Here is a 21848-nt window from a genome sequence, read left to right on the forward strand (position 1 = left end):
GCTGCAGCCTTCTGGCCATACCTGCAAAGTAGTTCTACCAAGAGTACAAGTTTTTCCTCTTAATTCATGTTTTAATAAAATGCATCGAGATCTTAGAAAAATACATATCAAAAAACGACATTCGTATCGTTTAAGCAATGTAAAAATTCAGTTGAAAGACGGCAGAAAAAAGAGCTATTTTTGAGGGTTTTTTTTCCTTGAAAATGCTGAATTATCAATTTCATTTTTTTTTTTTTTTTCCCCCAGTGGAGAGAGAAGAATAAACAAAAAAATCTGTTCTGAAAAGTTTTGAAGCTAAAGTTTGCCCTTGCAGTTTTCAATCTAAAGTACTTTCTTTCTGGAATTTGAAGTTGAGTTTAAAGAAATTCTGAACTGAAGCAGAACATCTTCATGTTCTTCAACTTCTGTTTGTGAAAATGCTTTTAATTTCTTTTGAAACAGATTTTCATTTCAAAGTGTTCAAGGACTGGGTATAATTTCCCATGCAGCAGTAACTGAAAAGCAGTACCAATGAGAAGGGTATCACTGAGAACAGAGAACTGCAAAGACAGATTTAGTTACTAAAATAATGTCAAGTTGATCCCAGCAGCACCACCAGTATAAACATAATTTTAAGTGTTTGGAATTAAAAGGCCACATTATCAAAGTCCCAATCACACAGAGAAGTGCTCTTAAAAATGAGCCCTAAATCACAATCTGGAATGCTGCAAAACGAAGCAGACTGTGGCTATTGCCTCGGGATGTTTCTTTAATTCTGAGAATTGACATGATGTCAGCCTTAGGCTGCTACCAAATCTCTGGGGGCTTGGGGGTTTTAGTTGTTACAGAATTTACGTTTGGAAAGAGAGGTGAGTGAAGTCCCCTCTACACTGCTCTATTCAATTATGTCATCTTATAAATGCAATTTTTCTTTTTTCTCTCATGCCATTATCATCACGAGTGTGATGTAGGACATGCACACACTGTAGCTGTTCAGCTGCTCTTCTTTCTTTTTGCAATTGATAACTACCCATTAGAAAAATTAAAAGAATAGACAATGTTAGGCGAGCCTGTATATCAGATTATGAAATAAAATTTCACTACTTTGAAGGACCTGTTTTTAAGCTTAAACTCCCAATGAAGTGCTGGTGGTGGCAGCAGTGCAAGCACTCTGGTATGATGTTGAATAGTACTAAAATGTTTTGGCTGTTATGATTGCTTATTTCAGATGCCTGTCTTCTGGAATTCTTGAACTCGAATCAAGCTCCTGCATATGCAAGCCTGCTTTACAATGCCACAAATAACACAGGCCCCCAGTTTGCAGTCATGAAGTACAGGAGTTGTTTCAGGCGTCAGTCCCAAATAACTAGTGCCAATATAGAATTTGCAAACAGAGTTCTCCAGCTGAAAATACTCATTTTAACTGTTTTTAAAACAGCAGACAATTGCAAATGGCTCTCATTGTGTTTAGAGATTGACCATCTCTTTTCCTGGTGATTTAAAAGGCAACATGAACAGCAACACATTTTCTTCTGCTGTGAAAAATGATTCTGAAGTCAGTTTCTTGGAATCCCATCCTTCACTGAAAAGACCAATAAGAAAAACAGTTGTTAATCAAAGCTCATACCCCAATTCCCAACCCCGCAAGAACACTTTTATTGGAACCAGAACGCTGCTTTTCGCCATTTCTCCTGAAAGAGAGAAGGGCATTTTCTTTCAGAGAGATGACCACTTTTATCATTGTTTTTTCTGTTGAAAACCAAAACTTTATCTGATTCCTGCACAAATGCAGTACCTGATCCTCAGCATGACTAATCACTACTGAGTTCAGTGAAGTTATTTGTGGATGGGATAAATGCATGAAAGTGTCACCTGATTTGGCACTATGTTCAGAAAACACATTAGCAATCTGAGCCAGTGCACATCTCACATTTACTAACAATTCTTTAAACACTTAACATTTTGGGAGTGTCATTTCAAGATTTTGGAGTAACACTATTCAAAGTCCCCAAGGGTACACTTATTATGCTGTGACATTTGGTGCTTTCTGGCTGAAGTGGCAGAATTAAAAGCATTCATAATTTCATGCTTTTCACAGTAGACCAATTGTTCCCACTGACTTTCATATCCTACTGAGTAACAGGATCCAGCTGTTATTTTACCATCTTTTCAGAAACCTGCCTATCTAAAGATAAAACCAGACAACTTACCTGAACACTGAAGCATTTTCCATTCCTGCTGAAATTGGTCTCTTAATATTTTTATTTTATTTACTTTTTCCTGGGTAGGAGGTACAAAAACTCCAAAGTGAGGGGTAGAAGTACCCGCTAATGCTTTGGCTACACTTTGCATTAAGTTTATCTCCGTATCCTATTTAAGAAGAAAAAAAAACACTCCCAGTAACCAAACTTTCTTTGTTTCAGTAATACATGGAGTACTTTAAAACAAGCTTTTGTAGTTAAGTAAGTTGCTAGTATTAGTGGCAAGAATGAGCAACTTTCCTTTTTCAAATAAAAATGTGTCAAAATGGAGAAGTTTTACAGAAGTTTTACTGAAAAAGGTAAATTATTTTTTATGTCCTGTAAAATTTGTTTCTTTCAAATAGAGAAAGAATCTCAGTTTTCCTTTAGTGATTGAAAAGAGATAATGCTGGGTTAAAGACAGAAGATGTTAGACAGGAAGGGGACTATGGAGCTTGTTTATTTCATGCATCATTTACTTTCTATAGGTAGAAAATAGTGATATATTTTCCTTCATCAAGAAGTGACTTTTCTGGATTCCTGACAGTCTAAATCAGTATCATTTGCTCACAGAAGTTCTATTCTGAAATGTCAATAGCATGTGAAGATTATTTAAAATTAATTTGGAAGACTGCAACTCTATTTTATTTTTAAGAGACAGAAGGATTTTTTCAATTATTCTAAAAAGCCAAACGCATTAAAAACTCCCCAGACATTACATAAACTTGTTACAGAGCTACCTGCAGAGTACCACTATAAAAGTATGAGTCATTTTGTAATGATGTATGCCTAGCTTCCTTTTTGTCTCCGAGTTTCCCTTTAGAATAGCAATAATTCTTTCCATTTCATATTCCTAATTAGTAATGTGCAAATATACTATTCATGTCTACTGCATATCAACGTACAAATTATTGTAGCTTGGACAATTTACATATCAGCACTGCAAATTAAAACAAATGACATTTGAGAAGACTACAGAATTAAGTATGTCAAAACCCACTTAACTGGCAGCTAAATGAATAGTGTATCTTTAAGTGGATACTTGCTGTGGAACAGATTAGAATAAGTATATGTGAACAATTATTCGTTGTTTCTCATTAAAGAAGAGCTAGAAGGCACAAAAGCAATCAAAAGTTACTGTTTCACAGAACACACAGAGCAGTTGTGTTACTCACAGCCACAGGATGCTGCAGAGGCCAAGAGTGTAAACTGAGTTCTTTAAGAGATTAGAAAAACTCATGGAAGATACGCTCACTGGCACTTATCACACACAGGTCTGGATACAGCTTCCGACTTCCTAAATTTAGAAATCTTTAATGTGGTAATGTATGGAAAAACTAGACTAGGGAAAGATTTGTATATTCTTCATTTCCTTTGTCATGCTCTCTACCAGAAACACAAAGCTGGGGTACATTGGGACTCAGTTACATATTATGGCAGTTAAGGCCACTTAAAGGGTACGTGCCATTCTGATTTACCTGCTGCATGATTGAAATCGTGTGTGATAAAGTACAGCATGGGGGAGAGAAAACCAGGAAATTTAGTGGTTTATGATATCAGGCCAATGGGCTGCTTACAGGCACATTTCATGGAAAGAGGCCATACAATAAAAAAACACAAGCATCTGTTTTCAGGAGACAACTCTGAGGAATGAATCCCAGGTGGAAAGGGAAGTTGTACAAAATTGTCAGAACATCTAGTGTCCACAGACATAACCATGGGCTTGCATTCGTGCCTCAGCTTCTCAGTCGCGCAAGGCAGCCTACTGCTCAGATCTCAGCTGTGTCTTGTTCTCAGGACAGAAAGAAATTTGGATTGTTTGCCCCATGAACTCAGAGGTACCAAAGGCAGTATAGATACAGCCAATATTTTCTACTAGGCTGCCTGGAAGCAGCTCATACGAAGCGTGCTGTTGCTTGATTTCAGGTCTGTCCTAGCCACTTCAAAATACCACAGCTTAGCACTACTTCTTACCTCGATCACTGCAAAAATGCGAGACTCAGCTAATCCTTGTAGCAAAGCAAAAAGCAGAGAAATCCCACTTATTCCAAGGCTCCTGTTTGGTCCAACAGCTATTATTGTCAAGTTCGGTTGATAACTGTATGCTACAGGAAGAATGACTCCAAGTACAGCAGAGAAAAAGTCATTTCCTTTGGCATCCTTTAACAACAACGAGAAACTCTTTAGCACAAATATAAAGCCCCAGATTCCCAGATATAAACCAAAACAGTAAGGTGAATCTCAAAAAGCTTTTGATTGACCTAGGAAACGGGACACTGATCTATTTTCACAGCAATTTTTACATTAAATGTGCAGATTATTCATCTTTTCTTTAGTGACTTCATACTGTAACTCTGCCTTCTTGAAGATGAACCACAGTAGCTACTGAAGGTTTCCACAGCCTTATGCATTCTAATATACTCTAAAGATCTGTGAAGGAGTAGTACCCTGGCAAGGGCAAGAAAATGAAGTATTTTCAAAGGTCCAAATTGCAGTGAGAAGTGTGATTCTCAGTGACATTTTATGACTCTGTAAACATATTCTCTTATTTCTTTTTTTCTCTAATGTTGTTTCCAGGGAGTGAATCTTACCTCTTTCCAGTTTAGAGAAATACAGTGTTTGGAGCTGGTCTTTCCAGACTGTTCTTTCTCACAAATATGTATCATGAGTATTTTTCTGCAAATAAAACCCACATCTGAGTATTTAACCAACAACTTCCAAAAAGGTTGAGATAAAAAAAAGGTCTTTTCTTTCATCATTCTTTAAATACAAATTTGTAACACAGGAGCAAGTAACTATTTGCATTACTACATGCCTTAATGTAAACACTAATTAAAATGGAAATAATTTTTAAGGCATTTTTTAAACAAGAGTATTGAAAGCTATGGGCAAATTACTTTTAAGTAAAAGAGGAACTGGCAAAGAAGAGTTATAGATAAGTAAAGATTACTTCCAATAAGGAACTCTGCATCAGCAGCATGTGCCCCCTGCAGTTATAGGAATACTGTGGACATGGCTTTTAGTTATTTTAGTGTTTGAAATTAAAAGGTCATGTTATTGAAGTCCCAATCACACAGAGAAGTGCTTTTAAAAATAAGCCCTAAATCACAATCTGGAATGCTGCAAACTGAGGCAGACTGCGGCTATTGCCTCGGGATGTTTATTTAATTTTGGGAATTGATATGATGTCAGCGTTAGGCCACTACCAAATCTCTGGGTGTTTGGGGCTTCTGTTACATAAAATTTGATACTAAAAAAATGTTACTTATTATATTAGGGCAAATTACATGTCCTCTTTCTTACTTTATATTTTCAATATTCTATGTTCAATAACAATCTAATTTTCAATTAATATACAGGGATTATTCTTTAAACCTAAATCTTAAAGTGGCATTTAGAGATAGCACTTTGTCTTCAGAGATATATTTGGGGATGTTCTGTATTTTGTCTCATGCTAAACTCAATGACCATCAGCTCATGACTGATTCCTTAGTGCAGATTTCATCATACATATGGACACTCATGAACATTTATAAAGCCTTTGGGATCCCTGAAGTTGGTTGATGAGAAAGCGAACACGAGCCAGCAGTGTGCGCTCACAGCCCAGAAAGCCAACCGTATCCTGGTCAAAGGAGGTGATCCTGCCCCTCTACTCTGCTCTTGTGAGACCTCACTTGGGAATACTGCATGCAGTTCTGGTGTCCTCAACATCGGAAGGACATGGAGCTGTTGGAGCAAGTCCAGAGGAGGGCCACAAGGATGATAAGAGGGCTGGAGCACCTCCTGTATGAAGACAGGCTGAGAGAGTTGGGGCTGTTCAGCCTGGAGAAGAGAAGGCTGCGTGGAGACCTCATAGCAGCCTTCCAGTATCTGAAGGGGGCCTACAAGGATGCTGGAGAGAGACTCTTCATCAGGGACTGTAGTGATAGGACAAGGAGAAATGGGTTTAACTTTAAACAGGGTAAGTTCAGGTTAGATATAAGAAGTTCTTTACTGTGAGGTTGGTGAGGCACTGGAATGGGTTGCCCAAAGAAGTGGTAAATGCTCCATCCGTGGCAGTGTTCAAGGCCAGGCTGGACAGAGCCTTGGGCAACATGGACCAGTGTGAGGCATCCCTGCCCATGGCAGGGGGGTTGGAATTAGATGATCTTAAGGTCCTTTCCAACCCAAACCATTCTATGATTCTATGAAGTAAAGAGAAACTTCACCCATCTTCTGTGTTCGGTATGATTTGCATGTCTCCAACAAATATACAAAGCACTCTGCAGGAAACAAACAAACAAAAAAAAAATGTTTACATCCACAAGTATTTTTTTTCTATCAATCAGTGCAATTTGTTTAAAGAGTTTGCATGTAGATTACATAAAAATAATGTATATTGCTTCTGAATTCGGTCCATTAAAAGTACAAAGAAAAAAACATTTATGACAGCTCAAGGGAAGTTCTTTTCTCCCACTAAATACTTTCGAGAAAAAATGAAACCAAGAAAATGTCCTCAGGCCAAAGACAATCAAAATCTGACAAAGAAAATGTAGGCTAGCGCGGCAGTCATCCTTACAAATGTTTTGCCTCTGGTAAAGCAAAAGGGTTTTGCTGGCATTTACAATACTGCCTAAACAACATACTGAAAATGCTCTGTGTACGGAGATGCTATTTGTTTTAAAATTAAGGTTTCAAAGGCTGTTTGTCTTATTTCCAACACCCAGTATCTTATTTTTACATTTTGTCAAAGATCCCCAAATGCAAAAGATACAAATTCACCTTTGAAATCCAAACTGAACAGAATGTCTTAGTGCAACAGCAACAGACGCAGCAGTGGGGGATACTGCAATTCCATTGCATACCTGCAAAATAGGTTCCTCATTCAGCATTAATGCTGCACAAGATGATGCCTTTTGTAAGAACTGTATTTTTACCTGTTTAGATGTAACATTCAAACAAAGCTATTGTTGTATGAAAGGAATCTTAATGATCTATCAATCATAGCAGGGTTAAGAAAATGTTATTAGTTAATTTTCTAAAGAAAGGCCATATTTGATTGTTATGCCAAGAACTGTTCCATTACTTCAGAAGTATGGTGCTCTGCTAAAAGGCAACTGTAAAAATAGCTTTTGTAGGAGGAGGTCATCTTTAATGGTTCTCTTAGATAGTCTGCAGACTGGATACACTCAGTGTACCAGTAGGCAAACTGCACCAGAAAAATACACCCTATGAAAAGGAGGTCATCCCTGAATTTTAATTCTGATTCTTCCTTTAGCCTAGGCAAGCTAATCCTTCCCGGAAAATCCAATGGCAGTATTACTCACTCAACCTTTCAGGTTTCATTTACGTCATGTGGTGCTTTGTACTCTACATGAAAGCTAAGCAAAAAGATAATGCATGCTCCCTCTGCTCACTCCTCCTCTTTGTATTTGTCAACACAAAAAGTTCAGCTTAGCTTCTGCAGCTCATGGCAGGTTCTATTTCTGTACCTTTTTTTTTTTGGTTTTGGTCTATTTATAGGCTTTCCTGGGGGTATGAGCAATCTATAATGTTAGAAGTTTGTCCTTGAGATCTACATATGTCACTTCCAACAGCAAGAAGGTGGCTTACAAGAAAGAGTCCATTCTGACAGTTACTGTTCCTCGCTGGCCTGGTACTTTAAAAAGAGCTTTTTATTCAAAGGGAAAGACTAATTTATTACAGTTAAATATTCCTGTTTGCAGTTTTTCTTCTTTGCTTCTCCATGGTTTTATACATAAACACAAACATGCACCCTCCCAGCCTGCCTGCTCTTCATTCCTGACCCTGCAAGAATCAGAATGCTGAGCTGGAATTACTCTGTTCAGAATCACAGCATACAGTGGGGTTTTTACACCTCCGCTGACTGGCAGGGGGTGTGTGCATGTGTAAATCAAAATTTACTTTGAGTAAACTGTTGTACAGATAATGGTAAATGGGTGCAGCTGCACGTAGCATGGCATCTTGTCATGAAAGGTAATGCAGAAGTAAAGTCTCCCCGAAAAACAGGAGGCAAAACTGTGCATTGAGACAGGAAAATTTTTTACATTTCTTGTTCAGATTTCTTGCTGCTGCTCACTAATGCTGGATACACCAGCTTCTGCCCCCCTCAGCTGGAAGGGTGCATGCCTGGCTCTCCTGTATGGCTGGGAGTGATGAGAAGGTTCTTCCTGGCTCATATGCTGTGACTGCAGAAAAGCTGGACAATGTCTTGCCCAAAGATCATTAGAAAGATGTCTTTGGGTTAACCACGATCCCTAAATAATTTTTTCTCATCTTGCATACTCTTGTGGCTAAGCATGTTCTAGCTGAGGATAGGAGGGTTGTGAACTACATAGTAACTAATATCTGGACAATAATATAGTAGAAGTCAGAGGAATCCAACTCTCCTCCCAGCCTCCACCCCCAAGATCAAAGCAGTTTATTATTACCTCCTTCTTAAGTATTTTCTCTAGGACAGCCAACACACTGCCAAGAGAGATCAGAGTTTTCTCCTCTTTCACAAGGTCTGTGTAAAACCCACTGTAAAATAAATTATGTGAAGAAAACCTAGGTTAGAGGCAATGTGTTCAATAAGGACACCAATACAGTACTTTGCAGTTAGTACTGACAGTGTAACATTTATATAGGTGTTACACATTGATTCTCAAAAATCTAGCTCTACCAGAAAGATGACAACACTGTTCTACCTCCACTGAAATAGTTTTATCTAAAAGTGTTTTGATTAAAAATCCTTCAAAGAACTAAAGGCTGTGAGTGATAACCAACACCAATGTCTTCATTTTTCAAAAGAAGAAACTCTGGCTATAACTAAGTAGACTAAAGCCTAAAAGATGGCTGTGGTGGAGACAGAGCTAGATGACAGTCAGCACAGAGACCTCTCATCCTCATAATTAGGGTGAAAATTAAATAGATAGGACCAACCTGACAAGAGCTTTGAGTTCTGTTTTGTCCATTTCCTTCACCAAATGAACAGATCCAGGGTGCAAATGTGCTGAATCTTTAAAGTCAATTGTTGTTGCTGTTTTGATGGGAGGCACTGGAAATAGAATGTTTTTCATGTGCAGTTCCAAAAACCTTTTTACTTTGACAGTTTCATTGTTGCTAGATATCTTAGCTTCATGCTCTGTGGAGGGGTTTGGATCAGCTTTCGGTAGCAGGTGCGATTTGGTGCTCAAATTTTGTAAAAATGATGTGTCTAGAGAGAGAAAAAAAAAAAAGAGGGGTTTGACATGTATTAATTCCTGAGCAGTGCGTTAACATTTGGTTACATATATTACAATAATTTTATTTATTATTAATGTACAGATGTACATTATGAAACAGTACATCTGTATTCACAGTATGCATATTTATTCCCATGCACCAGCTACAATGTTTCCTGCCACAGATGCTACTTTTCAGTGCTGCTACATTTGTTTTAATGTAGCAAAAGGTCATAAATTACAATAAATCTTATGCCCATACTTTTGACACAGAAAACAGCACCCTCAAACAAAGATATTAAAGTGCTACTTTTTGGCATGATGCAAACATCATCATCAGGCTAAACATCAGCTTCAGAAGTTCTTTTCAGACCAGCTGAAGACATGGCCTTGAATAAAGCCTCACACTGCTTCATCCGTCACTTGATGAATAACTGGTGGCTCAATTATTTTAATCCATTGGTATTAATCTTAATAATTTTGAATTTCTGTATGAATCCATCTACCAATCACATTTGCTTGAAGAAAGATAAGCAGTTACCTTCATACATCAACCACTTCCAGTAAGGTTTATGTGCTGCTCTCACATTTTGAATAGATTCAACAGCACTACAAAGGAAACAGGATTAACAGTATCAGCAGTAATGAAAATAAAGGAAACAAATTACCTCAAAGAAAAAGCAAAACCAAAAAAAAAATCCAACTGAAAATGAACAAGCTCTGGTCTCTTCTGAGAATACAGAACAGAAAGAGAATGAGAGCCAACGGGCAGATTGCTTGGAAAGATTAGATTCAAGAGTCAAAAAAAGAAAAGTGAAGAACACGTGCAGTAGGTGCACACGTTTACACACATTGAGTGAAATCCCAACCCTGACCTTGCAGGAAGCACACCTGTGCCTGACTTCAGGAAAGGCAGGATTTCACCTGTCTTTTCTTTGTCAGACATTTTATCTACACAATGTAAAGATGTCCTTAGATTCACTCAAAAGCAAGACTATCTGTTCAGTAACCAAGTAAATCACATTCCCTGCTATTCTTTGTGTTGAAATCTCTTTTATTATCACTGGTTATTTGCAGCACTTCTGGCAAATGGTCCTATGTCAGCTATCATACAAACATAATTCAGGTCATGTTAAGCCCAGGAGAAATTTTGTGTGATGGAGGTTATTTCTAAGGTGTTCAGGAGCTTGACTGATATAATGGATAAATACATAATCAACTCTCTATTACCTAGGATAACAGCAAACAGATACTGGAATTGGTAGAGGAAAAAGTGATACGGGGGCTATGGGATGTGCTTGGAGCAAAATAACTAGCTTTGCTCCATCAGAGTTTACGAAAAACAATGCTGCTCACAGCCTGTGTATATTTACACCACTTCTCTGACTGATCTGAGCTCCAAGTTTTAACCAACGCAGCCAACTGGTAGGAGCTGCAGCCAGAATGCATGAGAAGCATTACTACTTGAAAAAAATACAGGACAACTATTGAGGTGAGAGAGGGACTGAGGATGGAACATGAAAATGTGGAGGAGATAGTACAGACAGGTAGAGGGAAAGGTGCTGTTTAGACGTGGGACTGATTCAGGCCCAAGGTTCAGGCTGATTTCAGATTCACCACTGTGCAAACACAATCCTACTGTCTCCAGAAAGAAGTTAGACTCAAAGTTTAATTATCTTGGTTCAGGTCAAGTGCTTTCACACCCCAGGCTGTGATGCTCCAAATTCCAGAAGCAGGAGGAGTCATCACAACTGGCTCCACACAGCATAAGCTCTCACTGACAAGAGAAAGGTCAGCTCCAGCTATTGCTGTACCACAGCAATGAAGTGGCTTTGAAGTCTGAAGAACTAATCCTTGCTATTACATTCTTTCCCAAATGCTGGCTGTTATTAACTGGCATTGCCTTGATTACAGCAGGATTGTCTCGGCCTTGAGTGAGATACATCTGTACAGGATAAAAAGGTCCAAGGATAAATAGCATAAAATTATAACCCACTAAATTCTCGCAACTTGAAGTAATTTCAGAAACAAAAGTATATAAAACTGTACCTCGGAAGACTTTTTTTTTGAAAGCAAGTTATCCAGAGCAGAAAATAATATATTATAAAGCATCATATTAAAACCTTGCTTCAGCAAAATGTTCAAAGCATGCACGTCTTTAATCTCTGATAAACACATGGGTGATTCTAAAATTCTTCATACACTTACCTTAGGCAAGGTGCCATTTCTCCAGTTATTTGAGGTACAGGATCTCCAAGCAAAGTTTTTACAGTCATGCAGACGGATTCAGACAATGACTTTAAGTGGTATCCACCCTAGAAAAAAAGTATGTTGTGTCACTTAAGGAACAAGTACTTGTAACATCTATCAGAATATCATCATGGAAAATAATTAAACCTTTGAAATATATCTGAATTTACAGAAATGGAAGAAGATACGCAAGTACATCTAAGTCAATGACTTCCAATAGAAAACCAGTTAAGTTAGAGGCTACTTTCTGAAATTCATTGGCACCCCATGGTTCGACTCACTTTATCATGGTTCGATTAATTTCTGAAATCAGACCTGACTTTGTGATGAAAACCCTGGAAACATATGCCTTCTCCTTTCCTATCCGTGATATGCCATCTTCAACAATTCTGATGGAAGACTCCTTAGAAGGCAAATATCACTGTCCTCTAAAATGTCTGTATATGGGAAATCTCTGTCAGCCTGACACTTTCAAGATACGGTTGTCCCAATGGTTTGGCAGAATTTGGAGAACAACTGAAGACACATTTAAGACTGCTAGATTGCAGATGACAGACTGCTTCTTGCACACCACCATTGTGGAGCAGTCCCACCACTGGCATTAGGAGGGGATGCCTATTTGCACCTCAGCTAGTAGACAGAAATATCTGTAAAATCTTGCTGGAGAGAAGGATGATGGAAGAAAGGTCGTGCAAAACAGAGGTCAAGTGAATCAATGCATGAACAGTTCACTCCTGAAGACCTTGTTGGCAGTAGTATTTCCACATGCTTATGTACGTGAAAAGCCACCATTTTTCTAACATGCAATAGAAATAGGGAGTTGAAATCTGGATTTCAAAAGGAGGAAACATTTGTAGCTGCTTAAAAAAAACCCCAACAAACCAAACAAAAACCCCCACCTCTTTAAAAAAAAGAGCTTGCATAGAGGCTTTTAATAAAAAAAAAAAAAAAAAAAAAAAAGAGGGAATTTAGTGAAGGCTCCATTACTAAGAGTATATTTAGGTTAAGGGCTTTTTAAACACTCCTGGAGTAAGACGTACTTGTAATGGTAATGCAGCTTATTCGCTAAATACATTTTAATGAGTGTGGGACTGTCTGGAGCAGCAGGCTAGTCACTGATCACAAGAACTGAACATACTTGTGGAGGATATGAGTTTTTTGAACAATGACCATATGTTCCTATTTCAAAATGTTAAGTTAAAAAAAAAAAAAAAACCCAGTTTTTAAGACATGCATTTCTTTTCATGTATAACAGCACTGTCAAATCTTAGCCATTTTTGCATTCCTGATTCTCAAAAGAAAGATAAAAAGAATAAATTATTTTGTTAGGAAGTTTTACTTCCTAGCTTCTAGCTTGCCTTACATGGCTCTAATACAAAGACCCTTTCCCTGGGAGTATGTTTTACAGGTCATTACCTCCAGGATGACACACAGCTTGCCATTAGCCAACTGCATCAGGAAATGGGTAAGGTGGGCAAAAACCTCAGGAGTGGCATTCATCCGACCCTAAATCAAAGAAAACACTTTGAGATGAAACCCTGAAACAAAAACATTGGTAAAAAAACCCCATACAATCTGAAATACATGACCCTGAGCTGGAATACTGGAACACTTGCCTTTCATTGCACCTAACAAAATGCTGAACCAACTGCTTTAAAGGTGCAAAAAACCCCACCATAATTATGCCTATTGAATAATATGTCTTTACATGTTTAGTTGTAGTATTTAATGAGTTTGGGTCAGCTTAAAGACTCAAACATGTATTTTTAGCTTAGACAAAGTGACATTGGTAGGACATTTAAGAGGTAGATCAGAACAGATTCATGACTGACAACAGAAAGGCCACAAGTTACTTACTTCAGGGTCACCAATTCCAGAATCATATCCAGAGGAGACAATGACCAATTCAGGATCAAACTGTTATAAAACAGAGAGAGTTGTAGCACATTCTTATGTCCTGTTTTCAATTTTGTACTGGAATTCAGCTGTTATTTAAGCTAGAATATGAATACAAACACTCTCCTTGAATAAACACTAAGATTACCCTTTTACACTATTTTCATTCCTCCTGGAGAAGTTGCAGATCATAATATTGAACATTTAAAAGCTAACATTCCACAAGTACTATTCAGTTGATCAGGACACCAGTCATGCCAGCAGAAATAAGGTGTTAACTATGCTACTGGCAATTCCTGTATTTCTACAACATTCAATAGTACCTGCTTAAGAAGTAGTTAGCAAGTAGGTTTTGGTTTTGCTATTCAAACAGCAGAGCAGAAAAAAAATTACCTCAAAAGCCACTGGAAGCAACACATGGAAAAATGCAGCAAGATAATCTGAATTTTCCATCCCAACCTGCAAAATGTCAGAAATAAGGTCATATTTTCCTGTTGGAATAACGAATTTTCTAAGGTACTTCAAGACTTTAGGGAAAGATAGTATCAGAAGTTAAAGATAAGGGAACCTTACTAGGTCAAGTAAAACAAACTCAATGTAAGTGAGGTGCATAAATATCCACTGAAGTATGAACTTCAGTTCTCTGCTTAACAAGGATGGATGTAATCATCTCCTGAAACACTTTCTGATTTGATGGCCAGGCAAGATATTAAAGAAAAAACAAATATGCATATATGTTTATCTTCCTTTTTTTTTTTTTTGTTTTTTGTTTTTTGTTTTGTTTTGGTTTTTTACATTATCACATTCTGAGCCGTATTTTTCAGTAGACATTCCAATGTCAGGAAGGATGTACACTGTGCTAAGACATCTGCCAAGGAAGCAAAGTGGTGCATTTCTCATTTCTCACAAAGCATTACATAAAGCATGAGATACAAAGCTACTGCATTTGCTTTGTTGTGCTGTAAACAACATTTACCTTATTCCAAGGCAAATTTATGTTAAAACCTTTTCCTTTTCCCAGACCCACAGCATCATAATCAGATTCTTTGAGCGATGGCCAGAATTCCTGATGTTCATAGCGATGCCAGGAAAAATACAAGACACTGAAAGATATAAAAAAAGAAATCCAGCTTGACAAAAGGATTCTGGAACTGACTTTATATCCTGAACCCAGTGACCACATTGACTGAAAGTAAAAAAATAGAGTTGTCTTTCCTTTTTAGTCCTCTTAATGGTCTTGAACTGTGAAACTTAGCATTGTAGGTCCTATGGCAAAATTAACCTAAAAATTAACCTGCTAAAAATTTCTTGTATGCATGCACTCCATTTGGCTCAAAGACAGGGCATTTTCAGAAGAGCAGACTCGTGTCTAGAACCTACTTCTGTGGCTTTTCTGAAAACAATATAAAGCTCATGTATTTTATCCAACTACTACTTGAATACTTTAACTGAGAGATTTGTGAATACAGAGAATATATGTACCACCTGAACACTGGCATGAAGAGATCTTATTACTGGCGAACCAAGGTAATCGTATCAGTCATTTTGTGTTTGCTACTCTTTAAAGTAGAACAGATTTACATATTCCTCTTTTTGTTATATTTTCCCCTCTATTTTATAACAAGTAGAAAACAACAGTGACTAAAATAGCAAGGAGAATGTTTTGTAAAATTCTAGTTTTAGAAATTTAAGAAATCTTATTCTCTACAGAGACAAGCAATCTTTTACCAGCTAATATTAAAAAAATAAAATTGTTCAAACCTTGGATCCTCTTCAAATATATATTGAGTTCCTTGCCCATGGTGCACATCCCAGTCAACAATTAGGATTCTGCACAGACCAGTAAAAGAAAACATTCAGCACAACCATCACAGCATTTTAATCTAAAGGAGGCACAGATGAATATGTTTTTCTGACCCAAAAGGTGTACGATGCCCAGAAAGCTCTAGACATTAATTTAAAACAGTACTCTGTCAGAGTTATCTAAATGCCATACTGGGGTATGAAAAGCTTCTCTAGAGCCAACCATGCACTTACCTCTGTAGACCATATTTCAGTTTTGCATATTCTGCTGCAATAGCAACATTGTTGAACAAACAGAATCCATTGGCTGCATTTCTCTGGCTGTGGTGACCTGGAGGTCTAAACCAAAGTTTTAAATAGTTACAACAAAAGAGTTTTTGGTAAGAAGTGAAAACTCTCTCACCTATTTTCTTACCTTACTAATGCCATTCCATTGCACACTATTCCTGACATCACAGCATCCACCAGCTGCAAAGTCGCTCCTACCGCTAGTCTGGCACAGCGGTAAGTGTTCTGAAAGAGAGAAACTCGTAGTTGCCATCAATCACTAATCAGCTTATTTAAATTAATCACACGTGACATGCTTTTGCACCCCAACAGCAAATTGTCTGGAGATAATTCCACCCAACTGAAGTTGTATGCAGACAGTTGAAAGCATTATTTTACAACACAGATTCCAATATGCTTTTTACTAGATTTACCTGTAATCGCCTTATCCTTTTTAAGGATGTTCTCTCTGGAGCAGTTAAGAAATATTGGATGGACATATTGAACTGACTCATGGAATAACATGGCATCTTTGAGAGTAAGGAATGAAACCTTACAGAGACAAAACATGAAACATGTGGCATTGCCTGGCACAATATTCAAGAGCAGCTGTTACCAAAATAGGATTTGTAGGTCACTAATGGTCTACAGTGACATTAAGTGTCTTACTGACATTAAAAATAGAGCTAAAATTTGGGTAGTGAGCTATACTGGCATGATATAATTAACGAACAGATGACAGGACACTTAGCCAATTTAAATTACAGCATTATACTAAACTTGAAACAGACAACATCATAAATAAATGCAAGTCTATTTAAATAGCAAAAAAATATATTGCAAATTTTGCCCTACTTAGGAAAGTGCCACCTGGATGGATGCAGTAACACAAATACTTGTAATTCCCCACAGAGGAAGCAATTTAACTTACACACCGGATGAAAGAAGAAAGCATCATAATTTCCAGAGACTTTTTTCAGTTCCTCTTCATTCATTGTTTGGGTGCTTTTTGCCACTTCCAAGTGTTCTGAACTGCAGAGGAGAGAGATGTTAATGCAACACTTCACTAAGCAACTATAAGAGGTTTTTAAAATGTGAAATGTAATGAAAAGTAGCTGAACATGTTAAAAGGGGCTCTCTGTGAGACTTTGCAAGTCCAATAGGTGCTCTGGAATGCCAGTTGCAGGGTATAGTGAAAAAAGTAAGGAGCACTATGAAAGTAAGGGTTCATGGGTGTCATCATGCTCTGCTCCTGACTCCCCTTGCCTCCCAGAAGGCTGCCCTCGTGCTCCCTGGCAGGGGCAAACGAGTGCATAAGCAACACGCAGAACCATCTGCAGTTGGCCACAGAATCATCACACTGAGGCAAAAAATGCTGGAGCAGATTTCATTGCCATGACTTCAGAATGGGCAAGCTGCTGCTCCCCTGAACATCCCCCAGCAGAATTAGCTGCAAAGTTTCTCTGTTCAGTTTGCTCTATCTCAAAGACACTTGGGAGAAAGAGGAGGTTTTTATCTTTCTGAAGCGTCCTGGGTTCAGCTGTAGCAGTCATTTTTCTCCTTCTTAGTAGCTGGTGCAGTGCTGTGTTTTCGACTTTAGCCTGAGAACAACGCTGATAACACCGATGTTTTTAGTTCTTGCTAAGTAATGCTTACTTCAATCAAGGACTTTTTCAGTCTCATGCTCTGCCAGGGAAGAGGGGCGCAAGAAGCTGGGAGGAAGCAGAGACAGGACACCTGACCCAAACTGGCCAAAGGGGTATTCCATACCATGGCACGTCATGCCCAGTATATAAACTGGGGGGAGTTACCCAGAAGGCCCAGATCGCTGCTCAGGTTGGGCTGGGTATCAGTTGGCGGGTGCTGAGCAATTGTATTCTCTCCGCTTGTTATTTCCCTTATTGTTATTATCATTGGTGGTAGCAGTAGTGGTTTGTATTATACCTTAGTTACTGAACTGCTCTTATCTCAACCTCTTTTGATTCTCCTCCCCATCCCTCCGGGAGTGGGGGGGGAAGAGTGAGCGAACGGCTGCGTGGTTCTGAGTTACTGGCTGGGCTTAAACCACTGCATAAAGAAATACTAATTTTTCTACACATTTTGAAGTCTCTTCACGATTTTGATTAGAAGTTTACTTCTGATCCTATGTATAAATCAGCATTCATTGCTTAAGAACCCAAAGAGTGAGAATAGGGATTTAGTGGAATAGCAGATTCATACTTCAGCACCTACACCATACTCAACATCATTCGTCTGAGCTAGAGTATGATGCATTTTCCATTGAAATTACTGGAAGTCACTGGAAGTTTTGGAGCAGACCTTTTCAAATTGAGTGAAATATGACCTGGAAGTATGAGATTTGTTATTTCATTGAATTAATCTGAATGGTGATGGAAGTAGGTTTCAGACCTGTGAACCAACAGGATCTCCTCCTCGCTTCCTTCTCTGGCAGGCACATGGACACATCTTTCCACCAAATGGTAACACTTAAGCTGCTCATAGGAGGAGGACAGCCTTTCTGGCACTTCAATATCACAAACAGGACTAAAAATAAACAATAATAGTATTACTATAAAATCATACTAGCACAGCTAACAAATACACTTCATAATGCCTAGCTTTTAACTTCCCATTGTAAGAAGATTCATTACCCTCATAGAGCGACATACAGGAGTAAAAGAAAAATATAATTTTTAAATACTTTTTGCTTCGGAATTGAGCCAAAAATTGGTTCTAAAATATGCAAGCTGAAAAATATGTATGGTTCTTAAATAAGAAAGAAACACAACGGCGTCATGTTTTGTTTGCTCTCTCACCACTCAAAGTAGCAATGCTTAACTACAGACATAGGAATGCTGAAATTAAAAGCTGTAGATTACAATGAAGGGGAACAGAGGAGAAGCGGGTTTGGGAGAGAAGACAAGAGTGGGCTGGTACTCTGAGCACTGCGAAGGTACTGGTCTAATTTATGTAAATTTAAGCAAGTGTCATACACCAATTTCTAACTGAATTTAATTGTTGCCTTTCATCTGAGTGAGTATATCTACATGTACTCATAAATATATATCATATCTACAAGATAAATGATACTTTAGCTTTATAACCAATTTAATTAACTTAAAATACCTTATTTAGAGGGTTACCCAGATGCCTAAAGCTAACACTTCTTGTTAAGGCCTGCCAGACTGGAGGCCTACAGCTTCTCAAATCCAGTTTCAGATTATCATTACAACACCTGGATGCAAATTGAGAATAAAATAAAAACTTTCCTCCAAATGGAAAAACTTCTTATTTACTAGGAAAATTACACTGGGTGTTTCCTATTACATTTACAAAACCTGCATTTACTTGGTATTTCTCTCAGATGACCTGGTAAGAATCTATTCACAAACTATTCACAAAAACGATGGCAGTGACTTACTCACTCCAAAGTAGTTTGTGAGTGGTCATCTCCTCATCATAAATCAGCGCTGTTCCCGAAGCCATTGCTACAGACAGAACAAAACAAAAATCCCAAGACATGTATTTCAGGCAGGAAGTTAACATATCTTAGAACAAATTTAATATTATATTAGCTAGTGATAATATATGTGCACATCATATCTGCTTGCACGACAATTCTGCACTTTAGACTTTGTACTTACGGAACAAAAGCAATTTAGCAGTCCTCCTGACAAGACGGAGGAGCTAAGCAGCAATGCAAAGCTGATGGTACAGACCTTGAAAACGGATGCACACAGGCAGGATTCAGGATTACCTGAATTTTGGAGACCCGGGTGCAGGGCTTTGTGGTGCAGGTGAAGGGGGTATGTCACCCCTCCAAGCCCCTCTAGCCCACGCTCAGCCTTGCAAAGAAAGCTGAGGACCTGAGCACAAGCTTCCTCATCTGCCATTACTCGGAGATACTTACCTCACACGGCTAATGCAAAAGAAAAAGCTACTTGTGAAAAGTTATAAAGCCACGAACTTGAAATCCAGGATTATACACACCACGGACAGCACAATTATGGGGGTCTGCTGTGTTCAAAACTTTACCGGTCTTTCAAAACCCCCGAGACATTTAAGAGAAATAAAGAAACCGGTGTGACAAAGAGGGCTGAGGCGCACCGCGGGCCGCCAGGCCGCCTCACCGAAGCCCCGGAGCCGCCGGAGGGCGCGTTACCCCGGGCCCGCTCCGCTCCTCGCCGCCCGGGGAAGCCCGGCAGCCCCAGGCGCCTTCACGGGGGGAAGGTCGCACCCGGGCACCGCAGCGGGCTGCAGGCGGGTCCCAGCCTCCGGAGTCGGCAAGGGCGGGAAGCCGGCGCGCCTCAGACACAGCCTGGGCCCAGCACCTGGGAGCGCCGCAGCTCGGCCGAACGCTCCTCCCGCGGCGGCGGCTCTGGGAGTGCCGGCGGGAGTCCCCGCCCCGCGGCCGGAGCGGGATTCGAACCCGTGTGTCTAGTTCTCGGCGGCAGCGGTGCCACTGAACCTCACACCCGTGTGTCCCGGGAAGCCGTGAAGTACACAGCAAGGAAAACCTTCGCTTTGCCAGAGCCCTCTGGAGTATGCCTGGCGGGTTGAGTTGTGTTGTCATGCCAAGGGCAGTTCAACCACAGGAGGTAGGGTTTTAGTATGTAACAAATCCAAGAGAAAAAATAAACAAAAACCCAACCAAACACACCACCAATTAAAAAAAAAAGAAAAAAAAAAAAAAAAGAAAAAAAACCAAAAAACCACAAAACACCACCACCAAAAAACAAACAAACCCCCCAAAACCCCAAAACCAAAGAAGCCCCAAACCCTGAACTGTAAGGTGTCCTCTAATATAACGAGAAATAAAATGAAAACTTGAACTGTTTTTGCAGACTAACCAGAAGCTTGTTGTGAGCACGTCATCATTGAATCAGAATGGCTTGGGTTAGAAGGGACCTTAAAGATCATTTAGTTCCAATCCCCTGCCACGGGCAGGGTCACCTGCCACTGGATCAGGTTGCTCCAAGCCCCATCCAGCCTGGCCTTGAACACTGCCAGGGATGCAGCAGCCACAGCTGCACTGGGCAACCTGTGCCAGGGCCTCATAGTGAAGAATTTCTTCCTAATGTCTAACCTAAATCTATCCTTTTTCAGTTTAAAGCCATTCCCCCTTGTCCTATCACTACACGCCCTTGCAAAAAGTCCCTCTCCAGATTTCCTGTAGTCTCCCTTTAGGCACTGGAAGCTGCTCTAAGATCTCTCCGGAGGCTTCTCCAGGCTGAACAAGCCCGGCGCTCTCATCTGTCAGTCGGGAGGGTCACAGCCCACCGGGCGGCTGAGGAGGAGCCTCCGGAGGGCCCTCCAGCAGCAGCCGGCATGTGTCCAGCAGCCAGCAGCCTTGAAATATTTACCACCTTTCCTGCAGGGACCAACACAGACGCAGCAGGATCAAATGAACTGAGCTTTGGAACAACCTACTTTTTGCTAAGCAGTGACTTCATTATACAATATAAACTGAATATAGGTTGTGTTAACTTTTTTTTCCCCTCACTTTCTACTAGTTTTCCAATTCATGGTAGAAAGTGATGGAGCAGGTGCCTGCAGGAGCATGCATACAAACCTGCACTTAAGGAGGACATTAGAGGAACCCAGGTCAGTACAGATGGGAGTTTTAGAAAGCTACTGACCATAAATTTTGCCATATTTGTTTCAAGAAAATATGACCATAATAGACACTGTATTGCTGAAATAGCTTCTAATTTGAGTATTATCAATTACCTGTTGTTATGTCTATTATGCACATTTATAAAACTAAAATTAAGTCAAGGTCTGTCCATCTTCATGTCGTCTTTAGTATTAGTGTGCTGCACTGACAATAAGGATGTTAATCATGTGACACCTGTAATATTTCGCACTTCTTAAGTATTATCACTCCATTAGTTCCCTGCAGACCACTTAGACAACTGGTAAAGTTTATACATTGGCTTTTGTAATGTGTCTGAAAACGAAAAGGGACCTTTTAGTAGCAGGGACCTGATTGTGATTCCAGTTGAACACTATCAGCTCTGTCATTGTAAAATGACACACAGTGATTAAATCTTGTGCCTGGGGCCAACCACATCATGTTTAGTTACTTATTCCTATTTATTCCACTTTGATTCCGGCAAAAGCGACCAGCAGAGGGCTGCCTTTCTTTAAGATACTGTAATGGGAGAAAATGATGTGGGTTAATGATACATTAAGCAAGGGAAAATTT

The 21848-nt window shown here is 39.3% G+C and overlaps 1 protein-coding gene across 3 annotated transcripts; it reads right to left on the reverse strand.

Moving 5' to 3' along the window:
* Positions 1-50: 50 nt before the first annotated feature.
* Positions 51-19993, reverse strand: HDAC10 (histone deacetylase 10). Of its 3 annotated transcripts, none has more exons than XM_030478306.1 (21): positions 19771-19993; positions 19062-19128; positions 18050-18184; positions 16572-16672; positions 15789-15886; positions 15608-15712; positions 15332-15400; positions 14547-14673; positions 13964-14029; positions 13532-13591; positions 13091-13180; positions 11633-11739; positions 9966-10033; positions 9144-9417; positions 8651-8741; positions 6981-7063; positions 6428-6481; positions 4811-4895; positions 4194-4379; positions 2190-2349; positions 51-1561 (listed from the first exon to the last, which is right to left on the reverse strand). In XM_030478306.1, the coding sequence occupies exons 4-21, from the start codon at positions 16596-16598 to the stop codon at positions 1536-1538; spliced, it is 1776 nt and encodes a 591-aa protein (XP_030334166.1). In that variant the 5' UTR covers positions 16599-16672; positions 18050-18184; positions 19062-19128; positions 19771-19993; the 3' UTR covers positions 51-1535. The 3 variants fall into 3 exon arrangements, with proteins under 3 accessions (XP_030334166.1, XP_030334165.1, XP_030334164.1); XM_030478305.1 differs by having other exon boundaries at positions 16576-16672; positions 19771-19918; XM_030478304.1 differs by lacking the exon at positions 19771-19993 and having other exon boundaries at positions 16576-16672; positions 19062-19186.
* Between the last annotated feature and the right edge of the window lie 1855 nt (positions 19994-21848).

This window comes from Strigops habroptila, chromosome 3, assembly GCF_004027225.2.
Source record: "Strigops habroptila isolate Jane chromosome 3, bStrHab1.2.pri, whole genome shotgun sequence".
NCBI classification, from domain to species: Eukaryota; Metazoa; Chordata; class Aves; order Psittaciformes; family Psittacidae; genus Strigops; species Strigops habroptila.